At 38.8% G+C, this 24,526-nt stretch overlaps 1 protein-coding gene across 4 annotated transcripts in view; it reads left to right on the top strand.

Annotated features, from left to right (window-relative positions):
• PIP5K1C (phosphatidylinositol-4-phosphate 5-kinase type 1 gamma) overlaps positions 1–24,526 on the top strand; it is a 150,159-nt gene that overhangs the window by 21,013 nt on the left and 104,620 nt on the right. For all 4 annotated transcript variants that reach the window (XM_072405098.1, XM_072405096.1, XM_072405099.1 and 1 more), the window contains exon 3: positions 18,429–18,515. In XM_072405098.1, coding sequence (XP_072261199.1) covers positions 18,429–18,515 — 87 coding nt within the window. The remainder of the gene's footprint in view (positions 1–18,428; positions 18,516–24,526) is intronic.

The following is a 24,526-nucleotide window of genomic DNA, read 5'->3' as shown; positions in this document are numbered from 1 at the left end:
CTGAAGGAGGCAATTAAGTCGAAATTTCATAACTCTGGCTCTCTTCTTTCTGGGCAAAGCCAGGAAATTCTCGGCACCCCCTCGTATTGTAATAAATTGTCCCAATCATAACAATTATCGAAATATACAGAGGTTACAAGTGGTCTTTTCCCATTGTATAATCATGGGCGTAAATAGACCGAAAAGCTATGCAGGATGAAATCCCTAGCTCAATAAAATGTTGGTCGTAGGTTATACATCTCTTCCTGATGCGTTTTGCCTAGCGGCTTCCTCAGGGGATCTGCAGAGACTGTATTTTAGTGGCTGTACAAAAAAAGTACATAGATATTTATATACTTTAGAGTATAAACAATGAATTATAAGTGGTAATTGCATCAGAACTTAACTTACATAAAAAATGACTTATATGAAGTTAGCAATACTGTTTAAGGGTAGCTGTAGAAGCTTGTTCAAGATATCTGTGTGTGTATTAAATAAAATATATAAATAAAAAGTAGTATAAACAATGATTACACTGGGTAACAAATTTTTTATTGAGTTAGATCTTACACTAAATTTTTGGGTGGTGAATCCAGAAATGACCCCAGTTTTTTGCTATCACATCCATTTTTTTCGATACAGGGTACCCTTCATTTTTGTCAAAAAACATACAAATTTTACATACAATGAAAAAATAAATAACTTGAATGAACTGTTTATTTAGATTTCTTTTGTTCATATAAAGGATTTATTGTTACTCTTGAAAAATAATCGGGTAAGCAGTTAAGGTAAAAATTTACGCCTATAGCTTTTCCTGGAGTGTTTAGTGTAAGGACAATCCCGCTGGATGCTCCATCAATAGTCAGCCATCATATGCAATATGATCATATCATATCCAATCTACCCTGATACCGTCCTTCCATGACCTTCAAATCATCACTGACTGCACCAAGGTTTTCTGGGAAGTTAGAAAGATGGCCAAGCAGAAAATGCACCTTAATGCTTATATTGCAACCAAGCATTTTGTAGTTCTCCAAGAGTTTCTGGACCATTTCTGTGTAATTATTTGCTTGTGTGTTTCCAAGAAAGTTCCTGACAATGGCTTTAAATGATAACCAAGCGTTCTTTTCGACTTCTGACATTGTCCTGATGAAATATTCATCTTTGATAAGCTGCCGAATCTGTGGACCATCAAACACACCGGCCTTTACGTTTTCAAAAGACAGGCTAGGAAATGCCAAAATGAGGTACTTGAAACAGTCTTCTTCAGTTGGCACAGCTTTAACGAAATGCTTCATCAGACCCAGTTTCATGTGCAGAGGCCAGACCCAGTTTCATGTGCAGAGGCGGGAATATAATATTCTTTCTATGAACAAGTAGCTGATGAAGAATTTTTGGATCACCTGGTTTTAGAGCAGATCTTGGAGACCATTTCCTTTCCACCCAATGCCTCTCACGACCTCTGCAAGCATACCATTTTAAGGTCAAAACAGAGGACCCAATTGTGTTGGTGATATTGCAACAACTAGATGACTCTCTTTATGTTTGCATAGTCTTCACAAGGAGAAACTGAATGGCCAGTTGGGACTGACCCATATATATTGGCATTGTGAAGGAGGACACACTTTAAGCTCCGCTTTGAGCTATCGATGATTAGTCACAATTCAGTTGAGTTATAGATTGGAATTCCCAATTACTCCATGAAACTAAGTATGTTATGGCAATACAAAAAGCCACTGTCAGTTCTAAAGTACTGCAGAAATGCAATTTCCCTGGTTTTTCAAGTAAGTTTGTCTCACACAGTCTTGATACTAGGAGTTCTGAAGCCTTCTTCGATAGTCCCAAATCACATGCCAAATCATTCAACTCATGCTGATCAAACATGCAAATCAAACTCTTCATCATTGTTGTTACCTAGTTCTTCACCATAATCATGTTCTTCAAGAGAGGGTAGTGTAATGAAAACCGGCACTGGGATTTCATCTGAATGAGTCACTGGGCGTATAGTGGTTGGTAGACTGGGACAGTCTATGTTACATTTATTTTTCTTGTTATATCCTGTAGTTTTCACTATACAAAAGTAACAGTCACTGAAATGATCTCCTGGCTCTCGCAAAACCATAGGTATACCAAATGGCATCTTATCATGTGTTCACTTTGTCCACATCCATAAACCCTCAACACACTGTTTGCACACCTTAGAGGGGCCCAAGACTTATCTTTATCACCAATTTTCACTTTGAATTATGCCAAATAGGCTTGCTCTACAAATGTGCTGATGTTCACCCTTTGACTGGGAATGGTGAAACTGCCACAGATATACCAAAATGAATCAGGGCTGTTAAGGCACTTAGGAGGAGAAACAGCAGAGCCAGACATGATCTGAAAGAAAGGAAATATGTGTGTAAGTAGAAAAATTGCTTAATCACTACGTAGAGCAACGCACAACCTCTGACCACACTGTCTTGTGTGTAAATGAATAGCCAATAAAAATCCACGCTACAGTAATCCCATTAATATAAACGGTACGGAAAAAAACTGACGTGATAGAAGAAAACTACCGTATTTTTCAGACCATTAGACGCTCCGGACTATAGGACGCACCAGGTTTTCTGCACGGGAAAACAAGAAAAAAAAATTCATTTGATTTCCCCTGAGATCCAGCGTGCGGCACTTGTGCCCGCCCATGAAGGCGGCGCCGATCGGCATTCATCAAATCAATCGGCGAAGTAAAAAAATATGCCCCTGTACCTCTGCATTCGGACCATAAGACGCACCCTGATTTTCCCCCCACTTTAGGAGGGAGAAAAGTGCGTCTTATGGTCCGAAAAATACGGTAACTGCATTTTCAGAATCTGCATACCTATTTTAGTGTAAATAAGCTTAAAAATTGAAGTCAACAAAATATTTGTTCGAAATTGTTCCCCAGTGTTATATACAAATTTTGTCTGACATAGTGCATTTGATGTTATGTCTCCAAAAAGGGCCCTTAACTCATATTCTGAGTGTGTACTCAATAAGTGTTATAAAATCTCATAGGTGTAATATTGTATTTTCTCAAAAGGAAAGGTATTTATGTATTACAATCAATATGGAGTAAAGGAATATTTAATAAATGTGTAATGTTATGAATAGTAAGCATTTTAAGATGGTAATAATAACTGTGTTAAATAGGTAAAGAATTTCCCACTTACTTTTTAGTTGCTTAGACCATAAAATATGCCAGGATATCACATAGATGAGTAATAGTGTAATATTTCTACAGTGGAGGAAAAGAAGCACAGGTTGGTTAGTTATATCCAACTGGAATAATTTTAGTGCAATTTGTATTTAACTAAAATAATTTTAGTGCAATATAAATGAAGTTATACTTCATAGATGCTGTTAAAGTGGACAAATCATTCTGGTTGAGATTCAAATACTGAGAGACTTTTAGTATTGTGTTATTGTATTCTTTCTTCAGTTGTTGAATCAAAGTTGCATGTTATAAAGAGTATAATAATATTGGTCATTTGCATAAATAGTATACCGTATAAGGGTTTGGTGTAAAGGAAATAAAGCAAGACTTACCTTAAAAAAGCCACTTCTCTGCACCTTCCACATCTGGACCACCTACTAAGAGCACATTTAGATGTGCAAGCTGTTCCCAGTGTCCTTGAATAGAGGAATCCCTGAGCATTTCTCTTCCCAATGCAAGCATACATTGTCCCAAACATCTCTTTTGACTGTACCACAGCAGGTATAATTTACCTAATAACCTGTATATGTTGTTTCCGCCTTAGTGTGGTTTGTGAGCTAAAGGAATCTGCTTTGGCTTTCAGCAAGCACAAGCCCAAGGAGAAATTTCTCTCTGCTCAAAAATAGGGAATAAAAAGCAGATAGAAATCTGGTGTCCATGACAATGTCACTTATTTTGTTGCTGAACAGCTGACCCATGTTTGTAAGTATTTATACTTGGACTTAAAGAGGAATCGGGTACTGTACCCTCTTATCATTCTAATAATTTACATGGTGCAATGTCCTAAATGGTGCTGTACTAAATCTTTGTATTCCATTTCTAGTTTGAAAGATGGTTGAAAAGGTCATTTAATTTCCATACATCATACACGCACAATAATAATAATCATGTTACTATCTATATGTACAGTTTATAGACTTGGCATATGCACAATACATCTTTTTTAACCATCTTTCAAACTAGAGCTAAAGTAAATATACTTGAGATTCATTATTTATCATGTATATACCTGTATGTACATTATCTGATTATGTAATACATATATATATATGTATATCTGAATGTAATGTAGACTGCTACGATCTTCCTGAGGAAGCCCGCAAGGCGAAATGCGTTGGAACTTACTGACTGATATGGTTACGTCTTCTGAATTTGAATGTGTTCGGAAACCACTGTCTAGTATGTATATCCAAGCTCTGATTATAAAACAGAACTGAATATAAAACAGATATGGTTATCTGATGATGTTATGATAATTATGTATGATTTAAATGTATCTCAATACATAATTAACTTTTAACACTTCCAGCCTCAAAGCTCTATCTTTTTCTTTATTCAATTATACATGTCTGAGAGGTGGCCGTAGACACTCCCTCCCTTTTCCATTAATAAGTCACTTTTGACATTAAGGTTTGTGTCTACTTGGTCTTCACAGGGTAGAAAGTGCATTTTCAACAACTTGCATATTCTGACCTCATGGAGTAATCGTTCCAGTCACCCTAGCTAGAGATTTTAGTGGCTTTTTTTTACAACCTCTTTACAATACTTAAAATGATGCTCACCTAAGGGTTCTGTGCTTTTACATGGATTGGATTGACTAGTTGGTGGCTACTTTGTATCAAATGGGCTTTGCATTTACTGAGGTTCCCATTTTTGTATGGACATTGTAACGTAGTTACCGTTGGTGTTCACATAGTTCAAAGTGGCTTTAGCTCTTTTAAGCCTAATTTGGTATTGGTAGTGTGATATCTTAACCTTCATCATTCTCTCATCATTTTAAGATCTTGGGAAAAATCTCTGCATAATTCTGTGGATCGACTTGAGCTTTAGAAAGTCAATGCCGCGGATTTTGTCTGCCTCTTCAAAACTATTTGTTTTGACTGTTTTACACAAAGTGGCCTTTTTGGTGAGCTTTACCTCACCAAATAAGCTAAGATTTGTTTTACCTTGTCATGCAAGTATGTACATGACAGTAAAGTAGTTTTTGTTTTCTCATTCAACAAGGAAACCACTGTGGATTTGTAACAAATCACATTAAAGTTTATTTGTCAAGGAAATGTATTTCACCACATGCCCTAAGAAGAAGGATTCTTGAGGTTCCTCCATGGGTATTGCTGCTTTAGCCTTCACTGTCTCCAGATGTTTACATTTACCAAGTTTATGTCTTCACCCATAGGGAACTGTTCCCATCCCTGTTTATTCTATGAGAGCAGTCAGTGCTTTCTGAATGTCTGACATCAAACCTTGGTGTTACTAAGGTGGCAACCACGTCATCAGTCCACATTTTTACTAAGATTTAAAAGGTTGATGTGGCTACAGCAGAGAATGCTAGCTTTTGCCCTAATTGTTTTGCAATCCCCTCCTCCAGATGACATTTGTTTGTGGTGGCTCACTGTCTAGCTAAGCAAATACTTCTGACATAATAAGCTGGATATTTCTAATGGTATATATGTTCATCTTCCTTTTAAATACAGTTTGTATTAAATAAATGTTTACAATCTTTAAAATTAACAAGGACTATAGTTGATAAGTGTCATCAATTAGACAGGTAGTGTTATCTTTTGAAATGGTTGACACCCAGAGTGATTATTCTTTGAATAATAATAAGCAGACACTTAACCCCCTAACCGCTAAGCCCGTAATTTCTCGCACTAAATATTTTTGCTCTTTTGGTTAACCCCGTATTTTTTCGCCTACACTAAAATCCCCACTTACCTGGTCTCGCTGTGCTAATCCAGCTTCGGTTCCGTGTTCCAGCGTCGTCCTCCAGCGTCGGGGGTCCCTCTCCTTAAAAGAAAAAGCCGGCCGGCTTAGAGGAGAAAGCCAGCTGGCTTTCTTTATGAAAACCTGTGACGCTTTTGGAACAGAAATCTAGAAATCAGTGTAACGCTCAGGTGGTTAAGGCCTAGAACTTTGCTGATAATTGGTATGTTCAATAATGTAGAAAAAACGTTTTAGAAACATACAAGACTTTGGCTAGCTTATTACAATTAAATGTTGTTAGAAACACTATCACCTTGCCCATGCAGTGCAAAGTGACACTGTCTTTGAAGGGCCCCACTCTCCTTATACTAACTGCTTCATTTTTCATGCCTACATGTTTAGCATCACAGTTTTGACATACAGGGGCTTCTGTACTCTGACCACGTTCACTTATTTCAGTTTTTTTATGTTGCAGCCTAGTTCTACAATTGTTTAAAACCTTTTTTTCCCTCACTTCTCTACACTCATAGTACTGCATTGTGACAACATGAAAACAGAATTTTAGAAATATTTTGTATTGTTAATAAAAAAATTAAGTGTCACATTTAAATTAGTATTCAGGCCTTGAAAAGGAATAACTTTCTTGACCTAATTAAGCAAGCAACATAAATCAAGACATATCTGAATATAGGTGACTACTCAAATGTAACCCTCACAGCTCAAGACAATAATATAATAATTGATAATAATAAGATAATAATTTATCAGTGAGTTCAGAAGAAATAGCTTCTTCCATCGAGTAAATTTCATGGAGCCTAGTCAGCCATTACGTTATGGGAGGGAATGGTGTTGGAGTTACAAAACAGGGATTGTACACCGGGCCAAAAAATTTTATCCATTCTGACAAGGTGAGTTTTGTCCCTTTTAGGTAGGGGAGGGATAAGTAAAGTGGATCTGGTCTGCCTTTTTCCAACCCTCGACTGTGATCAGAATAAATTGGTATTTACCAGACTCCTTTCAAAGGTACAATGGCGCCTCCAAGGGTTAACCTCTATCTTCCTGGAACCCTTGCTTTGGCCGTTTAGGGCTAACCAGGGCCAATTTCAAAACTGTGCACTTTTCTCTATTCTAAATTATGTGGAGGAATCGAAAGCCTTGGCTGAATCAACTTTTATTGTTCTATCCTAAATCAGCTGAAGGGTTGGGTGTCCCTGACTTCTGTTTATATTATGTGGGTTCCCACCTGGTTAGAGTAGTGGATTGGTGTTGATATTCTGAATGTAAACAGTGGGTATTCAGTTGAGCAAATATCCACTTATTGTTGCCAATGGCATCCTGGCTTTATGCTGCCAAGATGTCCTCATTCAGGAGTCATCCCACCATTGGCCCTATGTGACAGATATGTTAAAGGGTGTTTCCTTGAATGTCTCACCTTCTCCTTTACCGTTGTTGCCCATATCAGAAAATGTTCCTAGCTCTCTGGGACTTCGGCAAAGAATTGGTGTAGTTTTTTGGGGGTTCAATACCATCCTGACATATTCTTGTATCTTAATTCCTGGTAGCTACACAAGATAGATGCCTTGGTTCAGTAGCCAAGCCCCAGTTTGTATGTATTAGAAAGTGTTTAGCCTTAAATATGTCCTTTTTCAGCAATCTATGGAAAGCCTCTATACCTAGGTTGACGAAAATAATAGGGAGACGGTAAAGGGGATAAGTTTACAAGTAAGTACTTTTGGCAAAGGTTCCAAGTGGGGCCAATGGTAGGGTGCTGTGTGATACTACGATCATGCAACTTCTATAACCATAGGAGCACCTGCAAGAGGGCCTTGCTGAAAGCCTGTTCCCAAAAAACCCTTTGTTTGCATGCCTTCACCAGTCCAGCACCCTTACCAAGTGTGCTGCCTGATATAACAACATGTTGGGAATACGCAACCCCCCTCGCTTTCTTTAGGTTGGAAGAGTAGAAGCCTACCAATTGTAGTTCCCCTGTTTCTCCATCTAAATTTAAAGATGGCTGAGTTGACAGACTGAATATAAATTTGGAGACCAGTGATCGGGAGGGCCTATAACAGGTAATAGAACTTCGGAGGGAACGACCTGCATTTAGCATTTACCCTGTTGAACCAGGACAGTGTTTTCTTGCCCCAACTGGATAAATTGGTAGACACTTTAGATAGCAAAGGCAGAAAATAAAGATGATAAAATTAGGGACTTGTCTTTTAGGATAATGGTCCCTAAGTATTTTACAGTCTTTTCCCATCAAAAAGGATATGAGCTGGCCAATCACTTCTCTAGCGGATGGGGAAGAGTGATGCCTACAGCTGCCGACTTAATTTATCTTAAAATGAGATAATGTGCCATATACTCCCATCTGCTTCATAAGTACAAGAAGAGACACCACAGGTCCTGAAAAAATAACATGAAGTCGTACCCATATTCTGCTACCTTCTACTGTTTGTCTCCAGTAGCAGGACCTGGTTCCAGCGTTAAGATAAAGATTGGAGGCCAGAGCGGGTACCCTTGCCCTTAGTGATGACCATTAACCAAAACAAATGCAGAGGGATTGGAGTGAGCCTATGCAGGCCAACAAATGGCTTTCCGAGCCTACAAACTCCAAAGTGTGCTGCATGAAGGTCCAATCCACTCTGTCAAAGGCCTTCTCCACGTCTGTAGATAGGAGGGTTGGTATGGAGCCCGCTTTAGCTGTCTGGAGCCAGTTTAATACTTGTATAGTATTGTCAATTGCTTCCCTGTTAAGGGCAAAAAAACGCCCACCTGTTTGAAATGAATGAGGTGATGAATCAACTTTTGTACCATTACAGCTAAGATTTTTGTGAACAATTTGAGCTCCTGATCTAGCAGGAAAATGAGTCTGTAACTAGCAGGGGAGGCGGGGTCTTTTTCTCCCTTGGGTATCACTGTAATAAAGGCCCTGAGAGTTTCGGTAAGAAGGCGCCCTCCCTACTGTAACTTTTGAAAAAACGCTGCAAAGTCTCCACTTTGATACACTTTACTCAGCATTGACCAGGAATGGAGCGAAAGTGTGCATACACTTCCCTCTCAGAGCCTTTGCAGGTGCCCGGCTACATTTGTTCTCAAACTCATTCGTGTTGCCTGCATTTACTTTTAGATTATTTGGCTCTAAACATTCTCAAGGAGTTCAACCTAACTCTGAGCACCACTAGCTCATTCTCCAGATCTAAGTTTAATGAACATTTGTGTTCCACTTTCAATTACTGTATACGCAAAGATATATCTTACTTTTTTATATTCTTGTATTTAAAAGTCTAGCTCTGTTTGATCAAGAGGCCTCTCATGACCGTCTTATGGGCCTCCCACGCAATCAAGGGGTCACTTCCAGCGGTGATGTTCAGAGATAAGTACCGCTCTATCTCCTGTTATAACTCGGCTTTCATAACTACATCTTGCAGAAGTGATTATTTTATTCACCAATGGAATGATTTCAGTGAGGGGTAGGCCAATGCCATTTCTAAGAATTTTGGAGCATGGTCTGAAAAGGAGATATTACCGATGGCGGAACCCAGCACCCTATTCATATTTGTTTGCCTTAGCCAAAAATGGTAGATTCTGTCGAAATGTATATATTTGTGTGGAGTTCCGCTTGGTTGTAGTAAGAGTTCAAAAAAGCGTTAAATTGCCAACCCTGTAATAACGGAAACAAAAATGTACATTTATTTTCAATCCCTACTAAGATATGGAAGAATGGAATGTTTTTTTTAGGCATCCTTCACTGTTCAGGCAATAGTGTTAGCTAGTAATATACATACACCTTTTGGTCTAGAATCCTAGAAGCAGCTTTGATGGCCTTTAGGAAACCCGTGATTGCAAAATCTAGGGCAAATTTAGTTTATACAGCTCAGCCAATAGGGATGTGCACTTTTGTGCTACATTTAAACCCTTTAAAGTTTAACAAGGTAAATTTGAGTTACTGCATAGAAAGGGAGTAGGACAAAAATGCTGAAGGGAAAGTAAAGGGTATCAAGTTTGGGGTAATAGGGGCAGAAGAGTGGGAGTGGAAAGAGGTGACTGGGCTGGGGGGAGGAGGAAGAAGGTTTGTGGTAGGGGGGGGGGGGGGGGGGGACAACAGGGAGAGAAAAAGATATTAGATAAATAATGAAGCTTTGCCTCACATGCCTTTATCTCATGACAGCAGCACCATCCCTGCGTTTAATCCACACCAAACCTTTATATACGCTCTGCATAGCAGGTGGTAACATATCAATATAGCATTTAAGCAGTGATATAACAGTGTTTCAGTTTTCGGAACGGAGAACATATTAGGTGCAAATAATTGAAAGAGAGTTGTATTGTTGAAAAACCAATGAAACTAAACTGCATCTATTTGAGTAGGAAAAGATACTAATCATATATAATAGAAGTAAAACATTATACGACTTCTCAGTTGAAAAACAATAAAATACATTCACTCACGAAACACCTCCCTTGGAGGGGGGATCCAATGGAACGTAAGGTGACCTGGTACCAGTGACAGAATATCACCGGAGAGTTTGAGCGGTTGGAACAGGAATCCTCCATGATATCTAATGTTGTGGTACCAGAGTTCCTCCAGAAGAGGGCCCTGTGCTGCTCCAGAGTACTGCGGGTAAGGTCCTGTTACAGGAAAAATATTGCATTCTGTAATCTGCCTGCTTTCATAATGATTTCTTCTGTTGACATGAATGCAAGTGGCATATGGTGTCAAGTGGGCATACGGCTTTCAAAGGTTTGGCACCGCTGTCCCCATGCACACACGGGGGGCTCGTAGCATAGCATTGAAGGGATCGGTAACTGCAGAATGTGGTTCTTGAGATTATCTTGGCGGTAATACAGCTATTGTGTTACTGAGGAATGCTCATTTAATCGATCAGAATGCTTGGTGACATGCTCACACAACTCATCAATAGCTTTCTTCACTTTCTCAATTCTGGTACTCATGTCCCTTCTAAGTTCTGCTATCTCCTGATGAACTGTAGTGGCCACCCTTTCAATGCAAGCTTCCACGTCAGCTTTTGTTGGCAGTGTATGGGCAGACCCTTCCCAAACATCAGCTGGCCCCATCAATGATGGAAAGTGACTCCCTGTGCCCAGAGATTGAGATCCTGTGCCTGAGTCACACAGTGAGCTTGCAGGAGAGCTGTCCTATTCCGTGTACTATGCTGCGATTGCAGGTCCACGCTTGTTAGCTGCCGCAACCTTGTCTGCCTCTTCTTCACCAGCCGGCACAGAAGACCCTGTGTGGGTGAAATACCAGTGTTCTCCCAAGCCCCTTTTAGCTGGGCGCACCACCTTGCGCTTTTCAGTGACCACCCGACTGTTTTTGATTGGTTACTAAAGAGTTGGGCCACAATACAGGGGCCAGCACCCACATACAGCTTCTTCAAACCAAGCTAAAAAAAATATTCTGGGTGGAACACTGAATACCCACTCCTGGTTCTGTTCTCTGACGCTTCCTTTTAGACATGCCAGGCGTGGGAGCACCATTCCAAAAGCAGAGATTATTTTGCTTACCCACCATTCCTCTATCAATAGTAGGTATCAAGTGTTTAACTATAAAATTGTATCTATGTGGTACAGAACACCAGCTTGGTTATCCCAATTATTTCCAGATGTGTGTATCTTCCGTTGGATATGTCACAAAGAAGATGATATCATGCTCCATATCTTTTGGTACTCAATCGTATGGTATCTGCAGCCAGGGCATGTATACCAATCAGTTGAAAATTCATGTTTCTTTTCTGTGGGTCAGTGATTTTGACATGTTAATGAAATTATGCTCATGGAAGACCTCACTGCTATTCTACATGAGTGTAAAAGTTTGGGGTTACCTAGTTTTATTAGAAATTATTCCTGAACTCTCCTAAATACAGGAGTCATTTTGACTCTGTTTCTGTATGTGCTGTTCTAGAAACTTTGATCTGTTGTTGGCCAGTCTTCACACCATCTCTCTGTTTTTCTTGTTTGCAGATTGGGTCCTAGTTTGGAGTGCTGTGAAAAATCTTTTGACATTACAAGTACAGTTGAACTTGACCAACTGCTACTAGATATACAATGACCTAAATAAATTAGAACCTTCACAGACCTTAAGAATAGGACAGCTCAGTCACCTGTATTGTCTGTGGAATTTTGTATTTTCTAAAACAGCCCCCTGCACTCAATAAATGCCAGATTGACTCCATGACCGGTGCAAGTGTTCTTTTCTTGTAAAGATGATTATCCTGTAACATCACAGGCTGAAGTTGAACTATGATATCTAGTATTAAATGCAGAAATAGTCCTGCAGTGCTGTCCCAGCCGAGCAGCAGTTATTTAAGCATCTGGTACCAGTAACAAGGTGAATATACCCAAACAAAGAATAAACAATTAACAAAGTAGCTGTCCCATATTGTAATACTTTTAAATGACTTACTTTTTTCCCAATGTGGGATTCAACATTAGAATCGGAGAAAAGGATTCCAAATATAGGCAATTCTCCAAACTTCTTTCTTTGCCGTCTCTATACATTACAGTGTAGAAGAGAAACTTAAACATATGTAGTGTGAGCAAGAAGTGGACCAACAGCTACATCTCGTGGTTAACACAGATTATTCTTAGTAAATATAGGCCCCTTAGAAATTCAATGGTGAAGCTTCCAGTAGCTGAATAAATCAACAAAGATACTTAACTAGGATTTTGTGGAAGAGGACCTTGAGGAGTGAGCAGATTGATGCTGTGGCGACTTGTCTGCAGGTGAGGAAGGAGGTGTAGGATGACGCAGAGGTTTGACCATGTCTGCAGCTTCCATAGGATCCGTAAAAACCTTTGCTTACTGATCTGGAATGAATATCTTGAGCACCGTTGGGTACAGTAAAGCAAAGCGGAAGCCTTTCTCAATTAGTTTTTGCATAACAGGAAAAGGCCCAGCGTTGTTTGTTTCTGCTGAGTAATCAAAAAACAGTAGGACTCTAGGTTTCTCAATACTGAAATGATCATAACCGCAATATGCTTTCAGAATCTGTATCTTGTCATTGAAGTGATGATATTTAACAATAATCGATCAGGGTAGCGTTTTATTTTGCTGAAGCGGACCTAAACTGTGCGCCCTTTTTATTTTCTTAGGGTGTTTCATGCCCAAAGCTTTAGGGAGTGTAGTAGAGCATATTTTGTGAAGGTCTGGAGCCTTAAAGGATTCTGGGATTCCAATAATTCTCAAATTGCTGCATCAGTCCCTGTCTTCTAAATCTATAAGCTTGTCTTGCAGCTGCTGGTACTGTTCCCCCATTTGTTGCTGTTTAGTACGTGTACTGAGCAGATCATCTTCTAGATCAGTTATACGCTGCTGCATGGCCTGTAATTCTGCCCCATGATTTTGTATCATCTCAGTTATAGGCTGAAGATGGGATGTCAACGCTTCCTTAATATGTAAAAGTAGCATTGGTTGAAGATGTTGTGACACCTCTAAAGCCAATTGCTTGTATTTAATAGTGGGGCATTGGTAAGCAGGGTACTCGGTCCAACCTGGGCTGGTTGCTGCTGCCTCGTGGTCTGGAGTGGCGTTGGCCATCTTTGCTAGGGCTGCCTTCTGTGCATTCTACTTCTGCTGAGTGCACTTAGACGACCGGGACCTAATGAAGAAAATTGCGGGATTTCCAAGCTGCGAGGTGAAGTCGGGAGAGTGGAGGAGCTAGATGGAGCCAGAGCCGCGACTCAGACTACCCTTCACATTGGGTGCCGGAACCGGATGTCCCAATGTAATCTGTTTTACGAGGCATTGTAAACTGTCATATCACTCAGCATGTTGATAGGGGAAATGGATTAATAAACATATGTGTCATACAGAGAGGGAAATAAGTATTTGATCACCTGCTGATTTTGTATGTTTGCCCTCTGACAAAAAAAATGACAGGTCTATAATTGTAACGGTAGGTTTATTATAGGTGTGAGAGAAAGAATAACAACAAAAAACCCTTTAAAAACCCAGTGCTCAAAAGTCAGAGCTTGATGTGTGTTGTAATGAGTGAAATAAGTATTTGATCCCTTCGCAAAAGATGACTTAGTACTTGGTGGCAAACCACTTGTTGGCAATCACAGGGGTCAGACGTTTCTTGTAGTTGGCCACCAGGCACACATCTCATGATGGATTTTGTCTCACTCTTCTTTGCAGATACTCTCCAAGTCAGTAAGGTTTTTGAGGCTGATGTTTGGCAACTCAGACCTTCAGCTCCCTCTACAGATTTTCTATGGGATTAAGGTCTGGAGACTGGCTAGGCCACTCCAGGACCTTCATGTGCTTCTTCTTGAGCCACTCCTTTTTTGCCTTGGTCGTGTATTTTGGGTCATTGTTGTGCCGGGATACCCATCCACGACCCATTTTCAATGCCCTGGCTGAGGGAAGGTGGTGTTCACCCAAGATTTTATGGTACATGGCCCCATCTATTGTCCCTTCGATGCAGGGAAGGTGTCCTGTCCCCTTGGCAGAAATAAACCCCCAAAGCACAATGTATCCACCTCCATGTTTGACAGTGGGGATGGCGTTTTTGGGGTCATAGGCAGCATTCCTCCTCCTCCTCCTCAGATGTTTATTGGCAAACTGCAGACGGGCCTGTACATGTGCTGTCTTGAGTAGGGGGACCTTGCTGGCTCTGCAAGATTTCAGGCCTTCACGGCGCAGTGTGTTAACAATTGGTTTCATTGATAAGTTCTCCCCATGCAGTTCTGGGTAGCTTCATCACCGTTCTCATGATCATTGCAACTCCTTGAGGGAAGATCTTGCATGGACCCCGAGGGAGGGAGATTGACCAAGGGAGATTGACAGTTATTTTGTGTTTCCTCCATTTGTGAATTATCGTGCCAACTGTTGTCACCTTCTCACCAAGCTGCTTGGCGATAGTCTTGTAGCCCAGTCCAACCTTGTGTGGGTCTACAATATTGTCCCTGACATCCTTAGACAGCTCTTTGGTCTTGGCCATGGTGGCTAGTTTGTAATCTGACTCATTGCTTCTGTGGACAGGTGTCTTTTATACAGTACTGTAACAAGCTTGGATTAGGAGCACTCCCTTACAGAGTGTGCTCCTAATTTCAGCGTGTTACCTGCATACAGTAAAGACACCTGGGAGCATGAAATCTTGCTGGTTGATAGGGGATCAAATACTTATTTCATTCATTACAATGCACATCAAGCTCTGACTTTTGAGCACCGGGTTTTTGAGGGTTCTTTTGTTGTTATTCTGTCTCTCAGAACTACAATGAACCTACCATTACAATTATTGACTGGTCATTTCTTTGTCAGAGGGCAAACGTACAAAATCAGCAGGGGACCAAATACTTCTTTCCCTCAATGTAGATAATATTTATATAGAAATATATTTTAACATAATAAACATCAAATCAACTTAAGCAATATTTACATTTGAAAATACCTCAGTATGAAGATCTTCTTGATTCTTAAAGAAAAGGTTTTCTTAGCAGAGAAAAGGACAATTCCTATGGTGATACAGCCATCTAAAGCTAAGTTAAAGATAACTCTTTCATTATATCCTGTTTTTTTTAGTAGCATTTAAAGTGTTAATCCAGCTTGTTTCACTAAAATGGGTCCTTGATGGGAGGTATGTTTCTCCAGTATATAGAAAATGGGCTCTTTAAAACCAGGAGTACAGGAATAGTAAGAGCAACTATGCGAGGGTTTGTTATGTTTAAGTTTATTTCAGGGCTCTAGACTCTGGAATGAGAAGGAAGATACTGGGTGGGCCTTTCCATTCCACCCAGGTACATCAGGTGGTTTGGTTACAGCAGACTGGAGGTCCGCTATAAGAAGCACTGGTGTGCCATCAGAGGGGGAATGGAGCTTTCTATGAAGTGGTGCCACTTTGTATGGGAAGTTGTTTTGATTTATGGACTGTAGCATCCTCACTACAGGACTGTTCTTTCTATAAAAGAAGTTCAAAAAAAGTGAAGATTTAAGCTCCATGGAGTGGCTTATTGCTGGGGGCATGGTATGGTTTTCTAAATGATAAAGAATAGGAAAATGTATGCACAAATATAGAAAAATGAGAAATATATAAATAAAAAGATTTCTGAGGAAGATTGATAGAGAATAATAGCAATAATTGTATTGAGGTAAACCTCTTGAAGTATCAAGTATACATAGAGAGCAGACTCGCCTGATGTGCATTGTAAGAAAGGTAGCATAATGTTGAAAGAGCTGTTGATATTATGACATCTGATCTGAGGTGTGAATGCCAATGTCCTGCCTATTTACATGAGACTGTTGACATTTTGTAATACTCCAACGGAGTTTAAACAATTGTGCCAACCCAGGATGCCTCTTAGGGGTACACTTTCTCAACTGTATGCCATTCTTGTAATTTACAAAGAATTACAAAGTAAACAAAATTTACTAAAGAATTTACAAAGTCACTCAATGGGACGATGGGAACAAGAGTTTTATTCCACTTTCACACCTGACCAGATGGAGGGAGCAATCATTTTCTCACACAGGGCCTTGATAGCCAACAACTACCAGGAGATGAACTATAGGTTCCTCTCCAGATGGTACAGAGCCCTTGAGTATTTATACTGGTGTTACGCCTCAATCTCAAACAGATGCTGGAAATGCCAAGTTGGTGGCGGAAACCAGATACATATTTTTTGGTTATGTTCCAACCTGGGGTCATTTTGGAACGAGGTTTGCAAATATATACACCAATTTACTGATTTACAGTATCATTGAATACACACTCTCTTCCACAAAAATATAAACAATCTCTCCTTATTCATCTGCCAATGCTGCATTGCCCCCTTTGGAAAAGCCCCATTCCACCTACAATATCTCACTGGTTCCACAGAATCAACACATGGAGGACCTTACAGCTTCCATCAAAGGATATACAGATTGTTTCAACCAAACTTGTTTTTATTCGCCTGATTTTTACTTCTTCCACTGAATTTAGAAGTCTGTTATGAACTCAGACCAAATATAAAATTTGTAAATAAATAAACTAGATATTTGTTCTATAGATGGTTTGCCCAACTCTTTCACATTAGATCTGTCTATATTATGGTTTTTAAAGCTGTGTCACTAATAGTATTTTGTTTCCTTACATGGCACCTTACTGAGCTTTAGTAATCGTTTAATTACCTACTATTTTGTTTAAAACGTATTTTTATTGTGGTACACCAGTGTTCAGGTAAAACAATGCAATTACAATAATAAGAGAAATTGACATATGTGTTACAGATTGAGACAAAAAAGTCAACAATGAGTTTGCGTATACAAAATGAGTAATTGTACATATATTTATTGCAGTTAGTTAACAATAAAGCAAGAAGTCCACTGGTTTTGGACTTTTGGGTCCTGATTTTCTCATCTTGAGACACAATCTTCTGACACAACCTGGCTGCATGGTAGTTCAACAGATTTCCCCACTATATGATTCCTAGTTGTTAACCCACTTTTTTTTTAAGAGTTGTAAACAAAAAAGATTTTATATTTTAATCTAGAGTATTTCAGAGTGCATTTCAGGGGCTCAAATGTAATTGGACAATTGACTCAAAGGCTATTTCACGAGCTGGTGTTGGCAAGGCCTTCGTTATGTCCAAATCAATTAAGCAGATAAAAGGCTTGGCATGATTTGGGGGGGGTGCCTGTATGTCGAAGAATTTGCTGTGAATAGACAACATGCGGTCAAAGGAGCTCTCCATGCAGGTGAAACAACGCATCCTTAAGCTGCAAAAACAAAAAAAACACATGCGAGGAATTGCTACAATATTAAGAGTGGCAAAATCTACAGTTTGGTGCATCAGAAAGATGCAAACAAGAGAAAGAAACTCATTATGAAAGATTCCATTGAAAACATTAGCGGCTTTTGTAAGCATTTTTTGCAGGGCTTTGGGGGCTTTTGGAAACCCCCTTTAATAATCACTAGGGTGCAGAACACCAAGCCCTTCTAGGGTTAGGGAAGCAATAGAGAGAACAAGAGAGAGGTTGCAGGAGCAATCAGAAGAGAGGTTGTATGGGGACCCTGAGGGAGAGATTGCATTTCTGGGTTTTAAGGCAAGCTTTAAAATGCTTGTAACAACGCATACAAATGCACAGTAACACAATAGTAGCATTTATATGTGTTGTACAAAAACAAAACAAAAACAGTCTATTTAGATTCAGCCTTAGCATCATGCTCTGCTAACAACTCTTTTACCAGATAGTGAGTCAGGGAAAATTTGGAAAAGGCAGATCTAAAAACCTGTTGGGGTTCAAGCCAATTTTTTTAAAATTTAATTTGTCTTGTTTTGCTGTTGAGGAGCAGAAAAGGAAATATGTTGATGTAAGTTAGGTCTGGATAATAGTGATTAAAAAGACTTAAGATTAAAATGTTGAACAATATTTATCCCATATGAAAAAAAAGGAAAACAAAAAGCATGTACAGTTCAGCTAGTTTAATTGTAAAGTATTGCTTTACCTATCAAATATTCTTCTGTTGACTTGTCCTTTTCACTATTCTATTTTTTATTCTAGATCTCCTCTTTATCTGGGCAGCCTTCCACTGGAAAAAAAATTGGGCACCGTGATGTTGATGCTTCAGGGGAGACTACCTATAAGAAGGTCAGGAAAAAAAATTACATACTTGTTGATATGGTTCACAGCACACTATGTAGTTCAACCTAATAACTTGCCTAAATTAGATAATACTTATCTTTTGTATCTTTGTATCCATCTAAACTATGTTTTAAAAATTAAAAGGGGTTAATAAATGAAGGACAACAAATTGCATATATGGGAGCATTATTGCAGAAAGAGACAGACAATTGCCCTTTTGCAATAGGCATTCTTACCTGCCAAATCACTCTGTGGAACTGTCAACAATCCATGTGGAACTCACTAAGGATGGCAAAAGATCAAATCTAAGACGAGAAAAAGGAAGAAGATGATGGCAACCTGTGATGGAATAGGGACAGGTAAGTATAGTGGGGTTTAATCAAACTTTTAAGTTTTTTTTTTTTTTTTGTTAAAAGAACTTCGTGAAAGTCATAAAGGCATGATTTCAAAGCCCTTTCTAGCATTTTGAATTATTTTAAACATCGTAAACACATTTGCTTTGGGAAGAAGTTAGAGAGACCTTCTGAAATTATTCTAAATGTAACCTCTGCTGCTTTTTTTTTGGACAAAACAAATAATTGACATGGAACTTTAAAATCATATTTTAACCTTAAACTTTCACAGAAAAGGCATAGGAAAGAAATCGTCTGTAGTGATATTTAAAAGTATGCCACATCCCACAAAACCAGTCTACACATTTCCACAAAGAACAACGGGACTTTAACGGCACATATAAATAAATGAAATATCATACATAACTAGGAACAATTTAAACATCACATTTTTTATTATAAATAACTTTACTAAATAACACTGGGGAACACATTTTTTGTTGAGTTAGATCTTACACTTGTTTACTAATTTTTGGATGGTGAACCAGAAATGACCCCCGTTTTTTGCTATCACATCCAGGATACAATACAGGTTACCTAATTTTTGTCAAAAAACATACAAATTTTACATACAATGAAAAAAAAATGAAATAACTTCAATGTACTGTTTATTTACATTTCTTTTGTTCATACAGGTGATTTATTGTTACTCTATGACATTTTGTTTACAGTAAAACATTTGAAAATTAATCGGGTAAGCGGTTAAGGAAAACATTTTCCTGGAGTGTTCAGTGTTAGGACAATCTCGCCGGATGCTCCAACAATAGTTAGCCATCACTTGTACATCCCATCTACCCTGATACCGTCTTTTCATGACCTTCAAATCTTGGTGGAATCATTCACCTTGCTCATCACTGTCTACACCAAGGTTTTCCAGGAAGTTAGAAAGACTCCTATGCAAAAGAGCTGCCGAATCTGTGGATCATCAAACACACCGGCCTTTATTTTTTCGAATGACAGACTAGGAAATGCCAAAATGAGGTACTTTAAATGGTCTTCTTCAGTTGGCAAAGCTTTAACAAACTGCTTAATCAGACCCAGTTTCATGTGCAGAGGCGGGAATATAATATTCTTTCTATCAGCAAGTGGCTCATGTAGAATTTTTGGATCACCTGGTTTTAGGGCAGATTTTGGAGACAAATTCTTTTCCTCCCAATGCCTCTGACGAGCTCTGCTGTCCCACATGCACAGATAACAGGGATACTTGGTGTATCCGCGTTGCTGACCAAGAAGGAAGCATACCATTTTCGGGTCAAAACAGATGACCCAATTGTGTTGGTGATATTGCAACAACTCAATGACTCTCTATGTCTGCATATTTTTCACAAAGAGAAACTGAATGGCCAATTGGGACTGACCCAAATATATTGCCATTGTGAAGGAGGACACATTTTAGGCTCCGCTTTGAGCTATGAATAAATAGTTGTCATTCAGTTGAGTTATAGATTGGAATTCCCAATTCCTCCATTAAACCAGGTGTGTTATGGCAATACACAAAGCCACTGTCAGTTCTAAAGTACTGCAGAAATGCAATTTCTGTGGTTCAAAAGTACTATACCCGTAGTTCCTTTTTCAAGTAAGTTTTTTTCTCACGCAGTCTTGATGCTAGAAGTTCTGAAGCCTTATTGGATAGTGCCAAACCAATGCTGATCAAATCCCTTACCAACGAACTGCTCCTTAATTTAAAACTCTTCATCATTGTTGTCACCTAGTTCATCACCATAATCATTTTCTTCAATAGAGGTAGTGTAACGAAAACCGGCACTGGGATTTCATCTGAATGAGCCACTGGGTGTATAGCGGATGGTAGACTAGGATACTCTTACATTTAATTGTCTTGTTATATCCTGAAGTTTTCACTATACAAAAGTAACAGTCACTGAAATGATCTCCTGGCTCTCGCAAAACCATAGGTATACCAAATGGCATCTTATCACGTGTTCCCTTTGCCCACATCCATAAACCCTCGACACACTGTTTGCACACCTTATGAGGGGCCCAAAACTTATCTTGATCACCAAGTTTAACTTTTAAATATGCCAAATAGGCTTGCTCTACAAATGTGCTGATGTTCGACCTTTGACTGGAAATGGTGAAACTGCCACAGATATACCAAAATGAATCAGGGTTGTTTAGGCATTTAGGAGGCGAAACAGCAGAGCCAGACATAATCTGAAAGAAAGGAAATATGTGTGTAAGTAGAAAAATTGCTTAATCACTACGTAGAGCAACGCACAACCTCTGACCACACTGTCTTGCTGATGTCATAGAAGAAAACTAACTGCACTTTCAGAATCTGCATACCTATTTTAGTGTAAATAAGCTTAAAAATTGAAGTCAACAAAGAATTTGTTCACAATTGTTCCCCATTGTAATTTTTCATCATAAAAACATTTAAACCATGCCAAAAAATGCTATTTAGTGAGTATTTAATTCTTCCCTTGACACGTATTGTGGATCTAGTCCACTTCTTCAGGAAGAAAATTTTGAAGCTACAAATATACATATATCATAATAATAATCAGAAAAATATACCCGATCATAACATCATATATAAACATCATCAAATTTATGTACAACTTACAATTCCAGGAAACAATCAACCCCATGGGTATATGGTCCCCACTGCCTATAAAGGCTGATCTTTTCTAAAAATGGACAAATGCAATGTTCTAATTGAATAAATACAATCAATTCACAAACAACTGAACAACAACAACAGCAGCAGTCCTGCTTCAACTATCATGGAAATGATAAAGACTTTTTTTCCACATCCAAAAAAACAATCTGACCAGCTATACTCATAACTCAACAATACCATCTCATAGGTGAGCTCCTGCTATAATACCCCCATATCTAAATACATCAAATAAGACCATACATTAGCACAAAGAATAGCTTCCTATTAGTGTCTTCACCTATAGATAAACACATACATAAGTGCATGCATGCCAACCTCAATGTTACCCCTGTGTTTAAACATAATTGCTATACTCCTAAAAACCTTGTGTTTTGAAATCAATCCACCACAATCGTGAAACAGCAATACTTCTACACTCTTCTATAAATAATCATTACCCTGCACAACAACAATTTTGCTACCGGGAACAACACATTTACATGATATCGAGTTTGCGGATTCCGAAACTGAACTCAGAATTCGCTGTCCAAATGGTTGCTAATTGGGTAATGTATTTTTACATGGAAACATTATAACAGTTGCAGCTATCACTATGTTGCTGCCGCCTTAACAAGTCAGTGAGCTGACTTCAGAAATGAGTATATAAGGGGGATGGACCTAGGGCTTCTCTAGTGTGAAACCATTTTATTGGACAGTGCAGCTAGGCCATAGTGCGTCTGTTTTGAGCTAAAGATAAGTAGGCGCAGCTGTGTTAATGAACCGGACAATTTTTGCTACATTTTTGGCAAATTTACCCCATGTGATAAATGCAAGAAGCTAGCCAAGAGGGTGAAATTTGCTTACAAGTATTACTTTGGATGTGAAATTGGAGATCAGGATAAAAGCTGGGCACCTCGTATCTACTGTCTGGTGTGTTACGTTGGCCTAACACAATGGGAAAAGAAAAAAAAAACGCCCTTTTCTTTTTGGCGTGAGCCAAAAGACTATCACTCGGACTGCTACTTCTGTATGAGTAGAATTGATAGGCTTTCGAAGAAGACTAAGTTAAAAAATTGTCTATCCTGATTGTGAATCTGCTCTGAAGCCCGTGCCACCTGATGCAGAGAATCCAGGGCCAGTCCCTCCTACATCTGTTGTTACTGACAGTGACATGTCGGATGAGGAACAGGAGGATGCTGTTGATGTTAATAAATGTTATAACCGCAATTTGAAGAGGGTAAGCCACATTTTATAAGCCAATAGGATTTAGATGATCTAGTAAGGGACCCTTCTTTGTCAAAAGAGAAGTCTGAACTGTTAGCCTCCAGACTAAAGGAGTGGAATTTGCTACAAAAAGGAACGACAACTTCACACTTTTGTGATCGTCACACAAAGTTTGCAGGCTATTACAAGCTGGAAAACAACATTTGCTTCTGTACCGATGTGAGTGGTCTGATGATAGTTAGGTTGCAAATACATACCAGAGAGGTGGAGATTGTTCATAGACTCGAGCAAAGCAAGTTTGAAAGCTGAGAGTATCTTGGGCATGCGCAGATGGAGCCTTTTTGCTAAAAGAGAAAAATTTCCCGATCTCATGCATGCGCAGTGAGATCGGCAAATTTTTGTTCATTCTACGTCACCCTATCTTGCGCCTGGGTCGGTTGGCGTAGGATGAAGAACCCGGAAAAGAAGATGCAGATGGCAGAGTCCGGAGCGCTGGCTCCAGGACAGTTGTCAGGAGGAAGCGGGACCAGATGCCGGATACCCCCGGGGTGATCAGACTGCCCTGCTGGATTAAAGATGTGTGGGTTTTTTTTTGTGTTTTGAGTATAGTTCCTCTTTAAGTTTTTGAATCAAAGAATTGCTTTTTTGTTCATCATATTTGGAAGATTGACACTTATCTTGGATCTGAGACATAAATTCCTCCCAATCGTGGCCCAAGATGATCATAATAAAATAGTCAGTGGTTGATCATGGGATATAAAAAAGGGGTTTCCTTTGGGAAGATGCTTTTGGAGAGAACACCCCAATTAATTAATTAATTATGGTAAGATATATATATATATATATATATATATATATATAGTTGCTTCTGCTGTGAAAGTTGAGAATAATTATTCCCAGTCCCTGCACATACAGAGCTCAGTAATTTTAAATGGATTTACTGCTTGTTAAAATCTGCTGGTGTGTGCAAAGTTTTTTTTTTCCTTGTTCATTAAAGGGTGTTTATTTGCAATTATTTTTTTTTACACATAAAAAAAGCTTCATTGATTTTTTTTGTGGGCACTATATATAAATTATTCCCGTCATAACAAATGCCAAAAGTTTATATCTGGTGGACCCACATAAATTGCCGTATACCCTGGGATAGTATATAGGAAATAATAACAGAAAGAAGGGGTTTTTTTGGCAAACAGCTTATTGTATTTTAATAATTTCTAATAATACAAAACAATTTTTCATGACTGATTTATTGTCTAATTGAAATCCAACATAACAAATATATGGGCCAAATAGGCACTAGACAATCATCATCTGATAGAGAGTGAAAGAACAGATGATGATTATCTAGTGCCTATTTGGCCCAATAATAATACAATACACTGTTTGCCAAAAAAAAACTCCTTTCTGGTATTATTTCCTTTATTCCTCTGTATATTCACTCTAGATTCATTCATAATTTTCACTTACACAGATAGCTATTCCTATTGTGACAGCTGTAAACTTTTGAGACATGCCACTAGATGGCAGAGTGAGTCATTTTTTTTTTTAATTGAAAGGATACGACTTGAGAGATGACAATCAGTCTGCCAATTTCAGACAAAATGACGGGAATAATTTATAAAGAGGGCCCTCTTGATAGAAAACAAAATATCAATAACAAAAACCAATGTAAACCAACCAAAAAGAGACGCAAACATATCCATCAATAGTGGTGATAAATCGTATAAAAAAATCTGATTCATATTAGTAATTTTAATATGAGTATGAACAATCCGTAAAGG

Source organism: Pyxicephalus adspersus, chromosome 3 (assembly GCF_032062135.1).
Source record: "Pyxicephalus adspersus chromosome 3, UCB_Pads_2.0, whole genome shotgun sequence".
In the NCBI taxonomy this organism is placed as follows: domain Eukaryota; kingdom Metazoa; phylum Chordata; class Amphibia; order Anura; family Pyxicephalidae; genus Pyxicephalus; species Pyxicephalus adspersus.
The sequence above is the reverse complement of the archived record's forward strand: the minus strand, read 5'-3'. Positions and strand labels throughout refer to the sequence as shown.